The 16,193-nt window shown below is 54.3% G+C and overlaps 5 protein-coding genes across 5 annotated transcripts; 2 read left to right on the top strand and 3 right to left on the bottom strand.

Annotated features, from left to right (window-relative positions):
* The first annotated feature begins 177 nt into the window (after window positions 1-177).
* Window positions 178-4,970, top strand: QC761_511630 (uncharacterized protein). Its single transcript, XM_062880325.1, has 4 exons — window positions 178-3,833; window positions 3,964-4,541; window positions 4,611-4,660; window positions 4,727-4,970. Exons 1-4 carry the CDS (start codon window positions 3,721-3,723, stop codon window positions 4,784-4,786), a joined length of 801 nt encoding a protein of 266 aa, XP_062731568.1. The 5' UTR covers window positions 178-3,720; the 3' UTR covers window positions 4,787-4,970.
* GE2 (4-O-methyl-glucuronoyl methylesterase) lies at window positions 578-1,765 on the bottom strand (the record flags this gene model as incomplete). The annotated part of the gene is made up of 1 exon (XM_062880324.1): window positions 578-1,765. One exon carries the CDS (start codon window positions 1,763-1,765, stop codon window positions 578-580), a length of 1,188 nt encoding a protein of 395 aa, XP_062731569.1.
* A 59-nt stretch (window positions 4,971-5,029) lies between the features above and the next one.
* On the bottom strand, window positions 5,030-9,534 carry HST6 (ATP-dependent permease; the record flags this gene model as incomplete). The annotated part of the gene is made up of 2 exons (XM_062880326.1): window positions 5,030-8,951; window positions 9,005-9,534. The coding sequence occupies 2 exons, from the start codon at window positions 9,532-9,534 to the stop codon at window positions 5,030-5,032; spliced, it is 4,452 nt and encodes a 1,483-aa protein (XP_062731567.1).
* A 416-nt stretch (window positions 9,535-9,950) lies between these two features.
* QC761_511650 (uncharacterized protein) lies at window positions 9,951-10,753 on the bottom strand (the record flags this gene model as incomplete). The annotated part of the gene is made up of 3 exons (XM_062880327.1): window positions 10,489-10,753; window positions 10,117-10,426; window positions 9,951-10,060 (listed from the first exon to the last, which is right to left on the bottom strand). Exons 1-3 carry the CDS (start codon window positions 10,552-10,554, stop codon window positions 9,951-9,953), a joined length of 486 nt encoding a protein of 161 aa, XP_062731566.1. The 5' UTR covers window positions 10,555-10,753.
* Window positions 10,754-10,876: 123 nt separating this feature from the next.
* On the top strand, window positions 10,877-15,896 carry QC761_511660 (uncharacterized protein). Its single transcript, XM_062880328.1, has 3 exons — window positions 10,877-11,558; window positions 11,728-14,624; window positions 14,677-15,896. The coding sequence occupies exons 1-3, from the start codon at window positions 11,338-11,340 to the stop codon at window positions 15,693-15,695; spliced, it is 4,137 nt and encodes a 1,378-aa protein (XP_062731565.1). The 5' UTR covers window positions 10,877-11,337; the 3' UTR covers window positions 15,696-15,896.
* Window positions 15,897-16,193: the final 297 nt, after the last annotated feature.

Here is a 16,193-nt window from a genome sequence, read left to right as displayed (position 1 = left end):
CCGTAAATACCCACAGCTTGTGTAAACCCGGTTATCCCCGGAATGCTTATGCATCCAGCTGATAGCAGGGGCCACAGGAAGGTCCAAGCTCCTGAGCTCTGTTCCACTGCAGACGGCAAACCACATCTCCCGCGTCCTCCAACCACACTTTCTCACAGTCAGCAAGACCAATAGATACGACACATCACGGGGGATCTCTTCTCCTTACTTGGTCTCGTTATCCATTGATCCTCGAGGCCTTACGCCTGATCTTTCTCGGTCTGCAACCTACCTACGACATCGCTCACCCAGCACCGGGAAGCACGAAGCTGATATCCGGACCACTCTTATCATCGAGTTCTCGGCAAAGCATCGCCGTTGTGGTTCACCACAACAGGATTCTTTTGGGGCAGCTCTCGACACATCACCAGGCACCGTTCTGTTTCGGGGCACAAAGATAAGCTCCAGAAAACCCGTCATATATTTTCCCATATTTACATGCCCAGTCCTCCTCCCAGCCCTCAAACGAGCTTTGCTATCGACAAGATCCACACCTTTTCGACCCCTCACCCAAACATCTTCACACTCCTGCAACCGCTCAGGAAAGGGTGGGAGCGCTGGCGGCCCATGGGTACCAAGCATCAGTGTTGGCGTTGGAAGTGCTGCGCTCCACCGAGCCGGGGGCGGTGCCGCTCTTAAGCAGGAAGTAGTTGATGTACTGGTTGAGCTCCGAGTTCTGTCCGCTGGGGAACTGGCAGTGGTTGTGGCCACCGATGAGCGAGAAGCCCATGTTGTTGGGCACGCCGTAAGCCTTGTAGATTTGGCGACCAGCACGCATGCAGCCGGTGGTGGAGACGGGGCCGAGCCAGTCGATGTTGTTCTCAAACACGGCGAGACCACGGGGCACGATCATGGCCGCGAGGAAGTGGTGATCCTGCGGGATGTTGGTGATGGAGCGGACGTGCGCGTCAAAGTTTTTGGAGAACCAGGGCTGCTCGCCAATGATTTGACTGGCAGTCTGGATGTTGGCGCCAGACGACTTTTGCTGGTCAGAGATGCGCCAGCAGGCCGCACCACCGGCACCGGACTCCTGGGGGATGGTGAGGGCGATGCGTTTGACGAAGGCGCCGGCAACAAAGGCACCCTTGCCGTTGCGGGAGCAGCCGGTCACGCCGAGACGTGTGGTGTCGATACCCGCAGCAGGGGTCTTCTCCAGAGCATCGATCAACCGGTCAATACCCCAAGCCCAAGCGGTAAGGGAACCAGCCGAGTGGCTGCTGCCGAAGAGGTCGTAGAACTGACCGCGGCCGCGAGAACCCATACCGGACTGGGCACCGAAGGCGTCGTTGCCAAAGGTGATGGTGGCAACGTTGCTGGGGATGGGGATGGAGGCGCCACCGACACCAATGATGGCGGGGAAAGGACCGCTGCCGGATGGCTTGCGGATGCCGGCGCTGAAGGTGATGCTCTTGCTGCCGACGGTCACGCGGACCTGGATGTTGTTTCCGCTCATGGTACCGGTGACGCTGTCGGGGGGTGGTGGGTAGACACCGAACTCATACTGCTGCATGATCTTGCTGATCTCCTCCTGGCGGCACTCAAAGTCGGCCTTGGTGGTGATCTTTTGCCCGCTGGCGCTGGTGAACGGATCGGGGAGCTTGGAATTGTTCTGGGTCGGGTAGTTGGCCTGGACGGAGCAGGTCTGACGCTCAAAGATCTCGTTGGCGGGAGCGGCAACGGCAAAGGCCGCGCTGGCCACGAGAAGGGCGGAAGCGAGATGGACCATGATGACGATTCTTGGGAGGAGACGTGCTGTCAAGAGATGAACACAAAGAGTTGGTTACCCCTTCCCATGGCAAGTCGTTTGACGACTTCTGATCCTTATATGGACTCAGCTACTCGCTCGGCCTCCCCTCATGAGCCCCATCCCGGTTCGGTGGTAGGGGGCAAAAAGGGATGCGGGAGCTGTGCCTGGCGCGGCGTCATCTGCAATATTCTCCGGACGCTTGCTTCCCTGCGGCCTTGCCGGCTGCAATCAATCATGGGTCGAGCTGATATTGAATCTTGGTCAACCCCTACAAGAATAATTCCTCCAATCCGCTTCTCAGATTCCTCAAGCGTGGCGAAGAAGACGGTGCAGCCTTGCTTGTCCTCCCTCCCCCCGGAACGGACGCTGTACCCCACCCAGATCGATGGCGATGGTTGACATTTGGCTGGTTGGCAGGGTGAATTCAACGTGGTTGTCTCCCGTCAACAGGGGTCAAATGCGTGCGGCGACGGCAGAAGGCAAAACAAAGACGGTTGTCTGTTGTTACCCTGTCTTGGCACTTTGGATGATGGCGGAGGCTGCACGTGTTCCCAAGCCCGTGTGAATTCTCGACGAGATTGGGGACTGATTGGGGGTAATATGGATATTTGCCGGCGCATCGCAGATCAAACACACACCTTCTCGTTGACCCTCGGCCTCTACTTCGACCACCGATTGGCACCGGCCGACGGGATGCTTCCGAATGCAGCCACGGCTGACCCAGTCCCGATTGTGGGATTGACGAGACGGGCTTGGGGCAGGATTTATCATCTCTTTTATTGTTGTGTTTGTTTCGTTTCCATCTTGTCTTGGCCGCATCGTTGAGGTTTCTAAAGTTGTTGGATCTGGAGAACATCGGTCCACTGATCGTCTACCAAGTGGAAGATGACGCTGCGTCGATGGTGGTATCTAATACAGCAATACCGGTCTGCCCCTGACAAGACCTACCAACATCCCAACTCAACCTGAGCGTTCCAGAACGGCTGTCACTAGCTTGGCTCCCCGATCGTCACGGTACTCAGGCTCCAGTGGGCCATATGTCCGCCAAGCCAGCTTGACAGATCTCGCAGTGACGTTGGGGTTCGCGGCAAAAGTCGATGGTGCCCCACGCCGGAGAATTCGGGGCACCCCATGTACCCCAGACCAATTGATTGAGCTCTCTAAGACTGCCGACATGTTGCAGGGCATGCTGGCAAGGTCCTTCAATGCCACATGAAATGCCACACGGCGGCCACACGACTGCCACATGCGTGCCACATGGGATCACTTACTCGCCACCATCGATACGCCTTACCTACCTTGGGCTTGGCGTTTGGTTCTTGAAATTTTTGATTGTTATGTTTGTTTTGCGGCCCATTTTATCGAATCAACGAGGCAATCAGCAGAGATCGTGATACCAATATTGCACTCATGACTATTGCACATTTTGTCCAAACTGCAGGTGCTGGTTGTTGATATTGCCGCCACTTACCCAGAGACCGGGTGGGCAGTGGTGGTCAAATATAGCCGCCATATGGACAACGCCGTGTCTTCGTCACAAGGTCTATTTATCTAGATTATGTGCGGGGAACGTGCCTGAGATCACTCCTGAACCTGTTTAGGGAAGACCAGTCCATCCCTGAGCACGCAGCTCATCTCGTCCGGGACGACCGAGTTTTCGTCTGATGGCGAACGGGTCGTGAGTTGTTCCATGAGATTTTGGCCATTCCCGATCTGCTGGGAAGGGGATTTCTCCAACTGGAGCTGGTTTGCGAAAGTGGAAAATATACAGCCATGTAAATTTGCAGAAGAGGTGAGAGTGAGCTAGTTTTCCACAACGAAAGAGCCTCCTCGGACTTGATATACACCCTCCGTTGCCCAAGCATACCTGCCCACTGTGCCCAGCCTTTTCCTCTCCTACGGACCCCAAAACCTGACTTTGGTGGGAAGTCGCGATGATGGTACCGGTGATCTTGGCGGCATTCTTGGCTGCTGCCCTCCTCCCGGGGCCGGCGTCTGCACACGGGGGACTGTCCAACTACACGGTTGGCGAGACTTGGTATCGAGGGTAGGGACGGATCTGACGGCATTCCTTTTTCTTTCCTTCTGCTCGACCTCTACCACCACCAAGACACCTGGCACCTCAAGCCACGAATCCACTTTTTCCCTGTCTTGCAACTCACTGACTGAGAAGGCAGATACGACCCCTCGACCCCACCGGAAGAGCAGCTCAACAAACCCTGGCTTACCCAGCGCCAATGGACCACCATCGACCCCCTCTTCAGTCCCACATCCCCCTTCCTAGCATGCAACGACCCCGGCACGCCCCCCCCGTCCTCCATCCCGATCAGCGCGGGCGAAGTCATCACCGCGGTGTACTACTACTGGCTTCACCCCGTCGGCCCCATGACCGCCTGGCTCACCCGCTGCCCGGACGACAACTGCAACGCTGTCAACCTGACCGAAGCGAAATGGTTCAAGATATGGGAGGCAGGCTTATTGGATGGGACACTAGAGCTAGGAACGTGGTATCAGAAGAGTTTTCAGCGATGGGATGGGGAGCCGGGGATGTGGCCGGTGAGACTGCCAGAGGGTTTGGGCAGTGGGAGGTATATCATTAGACATGAGATTCTCAGTTTGCATGTTGGGTTCAAGCCTCAGTTTTATCCCGAGTGTGCTCACTTGAAGGTGACGGGGGGGAAGGAAGGGAAGGGGGTGGAGGGGGAAGTGCCGGGCGGGTATCTGAAGGTTTTTCCTGGGGCGTATGATCAAGATGGTGAGTTACCTAGCTGTGAATTGGGAAGGGAAAAAGGGAAAGGGTTGAGCTGACGAGCAGAGGGGGCAGACGAGAGTGTTTTTGTTGACATTTACTCCGAGGAGAATGTCAATACGACGGTGCGTCCAAGTTGGTTGTTGGGATGATGATTTCTTGGCCAGAAAACACTGATTCGTTTTGTGCAGACATATGTTATCCCCGGAGGTCCGATCTGGGAGGGCCTTGGCTTGGACTCGGAGATTTGAACGGTCATGGAAGAGTCATGAACAATGAACCGGCGAGGACACTGAACTACACAAACATGCGCTTACCAATCTGGGAAATGGACAAAGAAAAAAGCCAGCTGCAACCAAGTGTGAAAATTCTGTGTACCAATCTATCGTATATACCATTTCCGCGTCCCGATCCCAAAACCCATCATACCCTCCCTCATCAACGCCATAACCCATATACCGCATAAAAAAGAACTCCCCCGCCCCCCGCCTCCCTCACCGAAAACTAAACCCCTCCAACCGTCTCAACGCCTCCTCCCTCCTCGTCCTCAACCCCCCATCATCACCTCCTCCCTCCTCTTCCCTCCTTCCCTTCCCCCTCCTCGGCTCCCACACCCCCCCCGTAACCAAGCTCGCAAACTTCCCCCCCCTCCTGATCAACTCCTCATACCCCCCCCGTTCAACCACAACCCCCCCCTCAACCATCACCACCTCCCCCGCAACCCTCATCATCTCCTTACTATGCGTCACAACCACAACCGCCATCTCCCTGTCCCCCCCCTCCACCAGATCCTGAACAACCCTTCTCACCCCCTCCGCCCCCTCCGCATCAAGCGCACTGGTCGGCTCATCCAACACCAACAGCTTTGGCCTCCTCGCCAGCGCCCTCGCAATACACAATCTCTGCGCCTGTCCCCCGCTCACCGTCTGCCCACCCTCCCCAACCAAGGTATCATACCCCAGGGGAAGAGAGATGATAAAATCGTGAATCCCCGCCTCCCGCGCGGCAGTCTCGATATTATTTCCGTCCGTAAGCAAAGGCGACGAGTCAGGCAGACCATACGTGATATTTTCCCTGATCGTATAGGGAAACAAGATGGGAGTTTGGGGTACATAGGAAATAAACTCCCTCAGCGCTGCCGTGTCCAGGGTCGAAGCAGCCCACCCTGCAAACGTCAAGGGTGGGGGAGAGGCAGGGTTTTGATCCAGTGGGCTGGCAGGGAAAAGCGGGATCGAGTGCCGCGGAGAGACGCTTGGTGTGGTGGTGGTTTCCCAGATTAGCGTGGGAGGGCAAAGCGTGAGTTTAGGGCCAATATTCGAGAACCGTTTTGATGACGATGGGGTGGGAAAAACATCTGCGGGAGGGGGCCGGTGGTAAGACGGGATGGTGTCGTTTAGTGGTTCATAAAGCCCAAGAAGTAAAGCCGCGATGGTGGATTTTCCACAGCCCGATGGCCCGACGATTGCGGTGCATGTTCCCGGTTGGATCTCGAGGTTGACGCTCCGTAAGACTTCCGTCTTCGGGGAGCCAGGGTAGGCGAAGCGGAGGTTGGTCATCTTCACGGGAAGAGGGGAGTCAACTCTTCGGTCTCCTTTGGCCTCGTGGCTTGAGTTGTGGGGAAGGTTGGCGTAATAGAGGATCTGCGTGGCGGTGGCTTTTGAAGCGGCGATTTGAGGGACGTTGCTCAACGCCATGACCGAGGTGCCTAGAGAGAAGAGAATGAGGTTGATGACCTTGATGACATCCGTAACAGTCGTCGAATTGGTGCTCAGAATCTTTGCCCCGTAATAAAACACCAACGCCGTCAGGAAAAACGCAATCGACTGATAAAAGCCATAAAAGATGCCCACAAATCCAGCCCGCTTATACCCCAAAAAATACGTCGAATGGGCAGACTTGGTGTGCTTGTCAGAAAAGTACCTCTCCAGAGTCAGCGCCCGCACAACCTTGATGTTGGCAAACGTCTCGTTGAAGATGGCGCTCGTTGCAGCAGCAGCCTCATTAGCAATCGACTCCCACTTGTCGCTCATTGCCGCATTCCCCCTCGCAGCCGCAATAGCCACAGGCAAACCAGCCAAAGCCACCAGAGTAAGATCCCACTTGATGATCAACGCCCAAACCAACGACGTCAGAATCATCAGCGAAACCGTCAGCACAATCGGCAGAAACATGCCCACCAACTTCCTCATCTCTTCCGCGTTCCGATCCAGGCATTGCGTTATCCTGTTAGGAGAATGATTCGCCTTGTCGAACCAAGACTTGGGCTGGCTGAGGATCCGTCTGATGGCCTCAGCCCTCAGCGCATTCACCCACTTCTGAGCAACCTTCTCCAGGAAAAAGTACCCGAGAAACGTCGCACTGGCATCAACCACCGCAACAATCGCCAGGTATCCCGCCCACGTGCTCCCCGCCGACTCCGGCCCCTCAGGCAGCCAAAACGCCCCAATGAGATTGGCAAAGATAAAGGAGAAAACCGGGTTGCCAGCCGCAATGACCAGACACAAAAGCAAGCCAGCTATCAACTGCAACCTCCCCCTCTTATCAAGCGTAGGCCAAACAGTCTTCAAGATGGCCCCAATAGAAGGTAACCGATCACCCTTAATCGTCCGTCCCTTCTTCCTATCCTTCTTGCTCGCCAAGTGTTCCAAAAAGAACTTGTCCAGCGAGTCCAACGACGCCGAGCTCTCCGCCACCGACGGCTTCTCTTCCTGTCTCGCATTCGGAATCCTGCTGCTCTGCACTTCTCGTCCCATTGTCGTGACGATGTGCATGCTCTGCGGCCTCAACGAAACGCGCGAAGTGGGCCTAGCGGCAGTGGACCGTCGACGCTGCTGAGGAGGAGGAGGAGGAGGCTGAACAGGATCAGATGTCCACGACATGCGAGGGAAAAAACGGAGCGAATGCATCCTAGGATTGTCGATCAATGCCCCGCGGAGGAATTTCCCATAGCTGGCCTCCTGGAGTGGCTCGTCATCAGACAGCTCGTAGACACTATCAACGTCGCTGTCGGTTGAGGCGAACCCTCTTGAAGAGCAGGCATCATCTGCCGAAGCGAGCAAAGACCCAAAGAGTCCATCTTCTTCGGCGGCAATCTCCTTGCCAGGACCTTGTTGGACAACTCGACCATCGGCCATGACATAGACAAAGTCGTCATCTTCAATATGCCCCACCTCGTGGGTGATGATGATGGTGGTCCTGTCCTTGCGCCAGAGGCGGATAGCTTCCATGATCATGGTTCTGCTGACGGGGTCCAAACCGCTGGTGATTTCGTCGAGGATGAGCACAGGGGGATCACGAAGCTTTGCTCTGGCAAGTGCCAGCCGTTGCTTTTGTCCACCGCTGAGGTTGTGGCCGCCAGAACCGAGCTGCGTGTTGATGCCATCAGGCATGCCCGTGATGGTGGACTGGAGAAGCGCCATGCCGCAGGCATGCTGGATCGCCTCAGGGGGGACCTTGTCCGGCTCGGTGGCACCAAACGCAACGTTCTTGGCGAAGGTATCGTTGAACAGGATGCTTGACTGCTGAATGAGTGTGACATTGCGGCGTAGCCATTCCAGATCAAGTGTCGTAACGTCATGGCCGTCGACAGTAATGCGGCCATCGGTAGGTTCATAGAATCTCAGCAAAAGATTTCCCAGCGTACTCTTCCCAGAACCACTCCTGCCCACAACAAAAGTGAGTTCTCCCTCGGGAAAGTGAAACGTCGATGGCTCGAGCACCGTCTTGGTTGGGTTGGAGGGATAGGCAAAGCTGACATTCGTCATCTTGATGTCGCCCGCGCAGCTTGAAGGCTTCTTCCATCCGTTATTCTTGTCGAGCTCCTCATTTGCCTCCTCACCGGCCACATTCTTGAGCAGCTGCGCAGCCTGCATTCCCTTGGCCAATATCAGCCACTCGGGCCCCAGAGTCTCCATACTCTTGAAAGCACTCAAAGCAGCGTAAAAGGTCGTGAGTGCATTTCCCGGAGTGAGATCACCTCTCCCGACGAGAACAACGGCAAAGTAAAAGCCCACCACGAACAGCATGATCATCCACATCTTGATGTAGCTCATCTGGCCGCAGTTGCAAAGCACCTGCCTCGAGTAGTACTTGGCAGACCGGCGGATGGCTGAGATGAACTGAAAGGCTTCCTGATCGGCTGCATTGTAAACCTTGACGATATCGATGGATGTGGTTGCGGCGGTGGCATGCTTGGCAGCCTCTGCTAATTCTCGTTTCTGCCCTTCGATGGCGGGATCGAGGAAGCGGCCGAGGGCCCAGAGTATCACAGCCGATGGCACGCCAGTAGCGAGCAGCACCAGCGTGAGTTTCCAGGAGAAGGAAAAAGCGACGATGAAGCAGGCCACAAAGACCAGCACATCGCAGACCAAAAAGCCCAATGTCTGGGAGGTGGCCAGCTGAAGCTCTCGGGTCTGCCTGTTGTTTTGTCAGTCTGGCTCCAGTTCAGCACCTCAAAACATGCGACTTACGTCTGAATCTGCACAAGCAAAGCCCAAACACCCTCGCCCCTGAGATCATACCACCCGGCCGTCTTGCGCAATAACGATCCAAACATGATCTCTCTTGTTGTCCTGGCCCTCAATTCGCCAGACACCACCCACAGGGCAATGTCAATCGAAGAAAACAGCCATACTCCCAGCCCAAGAAGGACGAAGTAGATGGACCATTGTGAGATCTGGGAAACAAACTCGTTGGGTGTCAGGGTGCCGGCACCCCATTTCGACACAATTTCGAAGATCTTGCCAAGCATGATGGCATAAGCAGTGCGGCCAGCCGCAACGAGGGAAGCAGTGAGAAACGAGAGAAGAATGAGAGGTATGTGTTTCGGTCGGGTGAAGCTGAATAGCGTCGCGAATGTCGATCTTGTGGTCGGGACTGGCCCAGCCTTTTCTCTTGTGCTTGGTGTCTCCTCCATTTTGATGGCGATGTCGTCCCGCTCTGTCGTTGGAGTCGGGTACCCATTGAGGGAAGAGGACTGAGGAATTGACGAGGAAACCATGTCGATGGTGATAAGTCTCTCGGGGAGAGAGGATCATGGAATTGGTCGAGACGAATGAGACCAAGTGCTGTCAATTGATCGAGATGGGTGCGTCGACAAAGTATGGGAAAACGACGTCGGATTTCGGCATGGAACTGATTCCCGACAAAAAGTCTGTGTGGCTTCCATGATTGCCGCCTCTTGATTCCCGAGTATAATGGGACGTGTAGTGAAGCTGTAAGCCTTTGTGCGATGTTGGTATTGTGGTGTGGTGCTCTTCAGGGGTTGTGGTCGAGGACAATACTAAGGGGAACAAAGCATGGTGGGGGGCCACGCACAAGGGTCCAGAACGGGGTACAGTCACAGGGGACATCATCTCACTTGAGAAGAACAGTGAAGAGGTAGGTATCATTTCTAACTTCAGAAAAAGTATTATCTCAGGCGCTAGATCCAGCAGCCTTCTCCTGCTGCGCCTTCTCGTAGATCCAGTCATTCAGGCCAAGTTTGTTTCGCGCAATCTCGATGGCGTAAAATTGCATTCTTGGTACTGTTTAATGTTAGTGATCAATTCTCGAGAGGTCCGTTGCTTCAGCCAAAACATACCGAAGATGGTATCCTCCTCGGTGTACTCGGCCTTGGGGTTGGAGCGCAGCATGGTGCCAAAGTTGTAGTCATCGACCCTCTTGTCGTAGGCCATCAGGAACTTGCGCCACCTCTCCTTGCCGGTTTTGCTCTTCATCTCGTCTTCATCAATGGTGGCAGCGGGGTCGAACTCGGGGAAGTCGGTCTTGAGGTGCTCGTAGATCTCGTCGTCGATCTTGGTCAGGCGCAAGGTAGAGCCCTTGACCTTCTCGAGGATGGACCAGTAGGTGGCCATGTGCTGGACAGCCTTGACGGCGAACTGCTTCTCGATCTACGGCATCATAGTGTCAATGGAAGCGCTGGGCAGGCAACCTAGGAACAGGGAAGTCGCACATCCTCGAGGTTGTCCGCATTTTCAGCGTCAAAGTTCTTGGGAACGGGGCCTCCGACGACAGACATGGTGATGGTGGGTCTTTGCGGTTCAGGTAAATGATGGTTTATGTGTGCAGCTATCAAGAGAGCAGCACAATTATGGGAGGCGCCGTCAGCGAATGTTTTATCGCAAAAAGTAGGAGGCAAAAATACCAAGGGCGGGCGCCACGAGACAGCACCAGAAGCTTCAAGCAGCCGCCAGAGCTTATGGCGGGGTGACTGACGTTTTTTCGCGGGGTTGCCAGGGTTAGGCTGTTATCGATAACAACCCCGGCATGATCTTATCTTATCTAGACCACTTCACACTTTCATGCTGTCTTGGCATGGACCCGCTTTTGACATCCGCCAAGCCAATTCCACTAAGTGACTGCCAAGACTGTCTTTGCTGCTCGCTGTGTGCCACAACATCTCCATCTCGTTCACGCCAGCAACTGTCGCAGAATTCTAGCAGTGACCTCCCTATTTCTTCGTATACCTGAGCTGGGCTTGTCTCATCCATTCCAACTCCCCAGATATACGATGGCTGCCCCGCTGCCTTGAAAGGCTCGCCTTGTTGGTGTAGCGTCGTTAGCCGTGTCATAAGAACCACATCGCCGTTGGGGCTTCGTCGCCCATGGTGGGGGAACTTTAAGGCGCCATGAGCTATGATGCGTGCTCATTGGGTTCGGGTCTTGTGGCACAAGTCAGGGGGAGCTTAGTCGCGAAAACCCAAGTCGGGATCGGAATGGCTTGTGCCGAGCATCCACTGCCATCAAAGACGGCAGCATCACCAACTTTCTCTACCTCGAATACACAGCCATTTATATACAAATGGAGAGACAACGACCGCCGGAGCCCGCAACAGCCGTAGCCGGACAACCAGGGAGCACTGCGCGCCTGTTGGAGGATGATGACGATAAGGCCCCTGACGATGGAGCTGTCCTCGAGAACGAGGGTGGTGGTCTCCCGGCCACCACGGGCGACATCAGACAATCCTCACCTCTAGCCCTGGGTGGCTCTCGCTCACGGATACCTCTGAAACAAACTGAGTTGTCAGTACTTCACTTGTTCTGTCACTTTTGGCCTTGTGCTACTCAGTTGCCTCCACAAGCCCATCCCCGCCCTTGTTTGTCCCACCCGCGTACTTGATGGACGCAAGCCTTCCCGATGTATACCATATCGCAAAGTCTGAAAGTCCAAATTTAACATGCCGATATTTAGGCTATCTGCGCCAACATTCACTGGCACCAGGCAGACAATCCGAACCGCACGAACTCCACCGTTCACCCAGCCCCCTACGCCCAAAGGAGAAAATACAGCTCTACCTGGCGGTTCGAAGTCACTCAGTCCTCAAGCAGCGCGGCACAGGTCCTTGTCTGCCTCATCGTTACGCAAACCGTCTTCGATGCCGTCAATGGTGGGAGTGAAGATACGTCCAAAGCCGTCAAGTGGCCCCAAGCAATCCAAAAGCAACAGCCGACTCACAAGTCCTTCATCATATTCCCTGCCAGGGCCACGGAGCTCAACTACGCCAATAGGACCAAGACCTTCCACGACACAACATGGACGAGGTGCAACACCGTCAAGCAAAGCACCTGTCCCGCCTATGGCAACAAGTAGGACTGAGACGAGGAGACAATCGCTCTCTGGCATACCAGTCGCTCTGGGTTCCCCTATTGCTTTGCTTTCATCTGGAGTACTAAAGACCGAACCTCGACCACGCCCCGCTAGCCTTTTGGCTGTACCATCATCAGGGCCACCCACGTGGCAAACTGACTCAAAGGCGCCTTCTCCTGCACCCACGCCGACACCCACAAAGGCCAAAAGACTCCCCGACCAACTCGAGACAAGGGAGGTTGGCTCTGCCTCCACGGTTGGCAACCCAACCAACGGAATTCTACCTCCCACCAGGTCCCCTATTCCCTGTCAACCCGTCAGAGCTTCTGCGACGCAATCCGCCATTCCAGCCAGATCATCTCCGGTACAGGATGCCGTAAAAACACAAGATAAGCAAGGGACATCGTCATCAAGGCCTTCCACAATCCAAGCAACCTCGAGGCGATTGGGGACGGCGTCAACTGAAACACTTGTTAATCAAGAAGGAAGCGGTAGGTTGGCGAAGCAAACAACTGTGACTGCTCCTGGGGGAGCGCCTGGAGGGATATCCGAGAGACTACCAACTCTGACCACACCCAGTAGGCGTTCCTCCACTCATGAGGTAACATTGAGGCCAGAAAGGGCATCTGGGCACTCTGTTTCGATGAGAATCCTGGCCAAGTCGGCAGCCAGTCAAACGACGGCAACGCCTTCTGGAAGGCTTTCTGCAGCCCAAGAAAGTCAAGACACAAGAATAGCCAAGGATCCAGACCGTGGGTGCTCGTCTCACTATCCACTGTTGAGCACAAAATCTCGAAGTTTGACAAGGACCCAAGGCAAACAGCTTCAGATGCAAATTCCATCAAGAAATCACGCGGCACATGCGAGTCTGCCCACAACCCCGGTATCTGCAACTTCAACTGCTTCGTCAAAGCTTGTTTCACCCTCTACTTCTGCTTCACGCAGGAGTTCGTCCTGCGCCTCGGTAACTCAAGGCGGTTCGAGAGATTCTGTGAAGCTTTCTCCGAGTCCACCATCCTTGGCAGCCCCCAGCAGGCTCCCCACAACCCCAGCTGCAGTTCCAACTGTACCAACACTCCTGCCGACCCCAGCATCGCCAAAGTGTCCACTGGACCCCCCAGGAAGTCCTGCTTTATTTGCCGAGGCACTGTTTCAGAGCATATCCTCACCGCACTGTGTGGATGTGAATCTTAAACACCCAGCTGAGATTCAAGGACTTTCGCCAACACCCATTATCTTCCCACCAGTACCCACACCGGCTGTTGAAAAAGAGTCCCAATCGCGGCAAGGAGAGTCAAGCGCCGGCAAAACGTCGCCGTCGTGCTCAGAGGGGCATCAAAGTCCATCAGATTTGCGAGCGCCTCCGGACACGCCGGCCGTTCGAGTCCCTGCCAATGATGTGGGAACTGAAGCAGCAGATAAACCGGCTGTCCCATTCCATCCACTTGCAAGTGGCGGACTCTTCATTTGTGGCAATGAGCCACGTATACAGAAGCAAGAATATCCGAAACTGCCCAGATTCGTTGGGTATGCGCCTCCCGTAAGAATTCTCCGCTCCCCGGAACGGGCTCCCGTTCCCCTCGAGTACCCTCCTTGGGATCGGACTGTTGAGGTAACGTGGGAGAGAACGCTCAACAACCCGGCGGATAAGGTCATCTTTGACAAAGAGCTGTCCTTTCAGCAAGGAGTTCTTCGTCTGAGAAGGGAAAGAGCTTCCAATGACCCCGATGGCACACACACATTAAACCGTACAGGACTCCAAAATGGAAGGTATCCTCAGCTCAAAGGCCTAGCAAGATCAAACCGTTGTCTTTACTTCTTATTGCCCGCTCGAGCCCGCTTCAAGATTACCAACATGATTCTCAACGATCACAATACGGGAAACCTCAATCCAAAGCCTGTTCGCATGAACCCTCCGCATTGCTATGAGCCAATATGGCCCCTGAATCCTCTGGATGGTCGCAAGCTGTGGACTACAGAATGTTTGGACTCCTTTGCGTCTGCAATTTCTCCGCTTTACCCTTACATGTCAGTCTGCTACGACATGCGTGTCGACTTTCTCGCCGCCTTTTTCCTTGCTCGGAGATTTCACGTTGTGTACAGCCCGTTTGTGGCGGAGAAGAATTGCCCGACAGCGACACTTCTGATGGACTCCTTCGCTCCTCTGATGAGATACATCACGCTTGAGGTTGACTACACCAAGTTGGGAGGGAATGTTCATCCAACTGCTGTCGGTGTGGATCAATGGAGAGGACTTCAGAGAGTTCGCCAGTTGGTGTTGAGATTTGCCGACTTGCAGTGTACCAGGGCTGACGGAGTCAACATTGGGAATTTGTGTTTGATGGTGCGCAGGTATTACGGCTTTCGGGAAGGAATGAAGTGGAAGAAGGGGTCGGCAGAACGAAGAGTCAGGCATGATGAGCCAGAGACAGAGGAAGAATCATCGGGTTGGTCAGACACCGGTCACGCCAGCGATGAGACCGCAGAGAACGATGATGAGGGTAAGCCTTTATGCTCCCAATGCAATTCTACACACTTGCTAACACGTTCAAGAATTTGTACCATATCATCCAGATGCCTATCTTTGCATCCTCGATCCACTGAAGACGATAGGCCACCACATCGACAGTCTTACCATAGTGGGCACCACTCGGAGCTATGCGAACGAGCTGATATACGCCGTTTGGGGAAAAGACGAGATTCCCAGAGGCCCTGGCTGGAAGACACGAATTGAGAAACACCGCAAGTATCGCACCGCAGCCACCTTCCCTTTTACGCCTGGTCAGAGGTCAGCCCTGACGCGGTCCGGGAGGCTTCAGATCATTCGTCACACGCGTGATCCGCGCTGCTGGGTTGGCTCTTACGGGTGCAGACTGCGACCAGAGGTCAAACTAGCCGAATCGAAGCTGGTCCCGGGAAAGACCAAGTACGGCTTTCAATGGAACGAGGAAGTACGACCTGGTCCCCCGGGTGGCGGTTTGACAATAGTGAAGCTGCCCGCAGATGAACATCTGACGAAGGTCGTGATGAAACCGGCCGAGTCACCCCAACGCTTTACTTCTACCATTCTATCCAAAGTCTTCAACCGGACACCAAAGGGCATTCGGCCCCCGCTATCTGCACCTTCGTCGCCCGGCCTTAACACCACCCCAAAGTCGGCTGTAACGCCAGCCTCAGGACCGGTATCGCCGTCTATTACTAAGCCGAGTCCCCTTTCTCAAATAACCTATCTCGTAGAGGAGTGGAATGATGAAGGTCGGCATAAGTTACGACAGTCGTCACCAAATTCCGATGCTCAGCACGTGGAGGATGATGGTGATGACCGGAAACGGCATTTTTGGAAGCCGTCCAAGATTCCTTTGGGAACTCTGATCAAGAGGCATGCCAAGTCAATCACGAAGAAAATATCGAGCAACAAGCTTGGTGAGATTAATTCAGAACATGATAGTCATAGTGGTGGTGGGTCTGAAGATCAAAAGGGGACTTTTGGGAAGTTGATGAAGAGGGCGAGTAGCAATGTGTTGAGGAACGGCTTTTTTGGGAAAAGGGGGATTCAGACGCATCGGTATTAGTTGGAGTTTTATTGGGCTCTTGTATATATTGCATGATTTGCTTTGGGTGTTTAGGACTGAAGATACAACCTGTGACATGCAGTCAACCGAGCAGATGTCGTTTTGGAGAACAAAACATAGTCATTATCATCGTCGCTGTACTGTGATTCACATTACGTGTCAGGTCAAGAGACAGAATGTCATTTGACAGACCAGACCCACTGCCACGGAGTTGACTGTTACAATGGTTGATAGATAAGGTACTGATTGTAGCTCATTGCTGCTTTATCATAAACACGCTGCCTCCATAGACTGACACCAATCACCTATTTTAGGCCTATGAAAATATCCATCAAACCAACAAAAACCGCTCAACATTCCCGAATCATCATGTCGCTACTTCAACAGCCAACAACCACGGCCACTAACCCCGAGCCTTACAACCCCAAAGAACCCCCAAAGCTGAAAAAGCGAGTCACTTCCATCGCAATCAGGTGTCCCCCTCACAGCCCCCACTTC

Source organism: Podospora bellae-mahoneyi, chromosome 5, assembly GCF_035222275.1.
Source record: "Podospora bellae-mahoneyi strain CBS 112042 chromosome 5, whole genome shotgun sequence".
Classification (NCBI taxonomy): domain Eukaryota; kingdom Fungi; phylum Ascomycota; class Sordariomycetes; order Sordariales; family Podosporaceae; genus Podospora; species Podospora bellae-mahoneyi.
Note: the sequence above shows the minus strand (reverse complement) of the source record. Positions and strands in the feature narration are given on the sequence as shown.

Coding starts and splice junctions, on each gene's coding strand:
- QC761_511630 (XM_062880325.1), top strand. CDS start 3,721: ATGATGGTACCGGTGATCTTGGCGGCATTCTTGGCTGCTGCCCTCCTC. Junction 3,834..3,963: donor GGCGAGACTTGGTATCGAGG/GTAGGGACGGAT, acceptor CTGAGAAGGCAG/ATACGACCCCTCGACCCCAC. Junction 4,661..4,726: donor AGGAGAATGTCAATACGACG/GTGCGTCCAAGT, acceptor CGTTTTGTGCAG/ACATATGTTATCCCCGGAGG.
- QC761_511660 (XM_062880328.1), top strand. CDS start 11,338: ATGGAGAGACAACGACCGCCGGAGCCCGCAACAGCCGTAGCCGGACAA. Junction 11,559..11,727: donor CCTCTGAAACAAACTGAGTT/GTCAGTACTTCA, acceptor GCCGATATTTAG/GCTATCTGCGCCAACATTCA. Junction 14,625..14,676: donor CGCAGAGAACGATGATGAGG/GTAAGCCTTTAT, acceptor AACACGTTCAAG/AATTTGTACCATATCATCCA.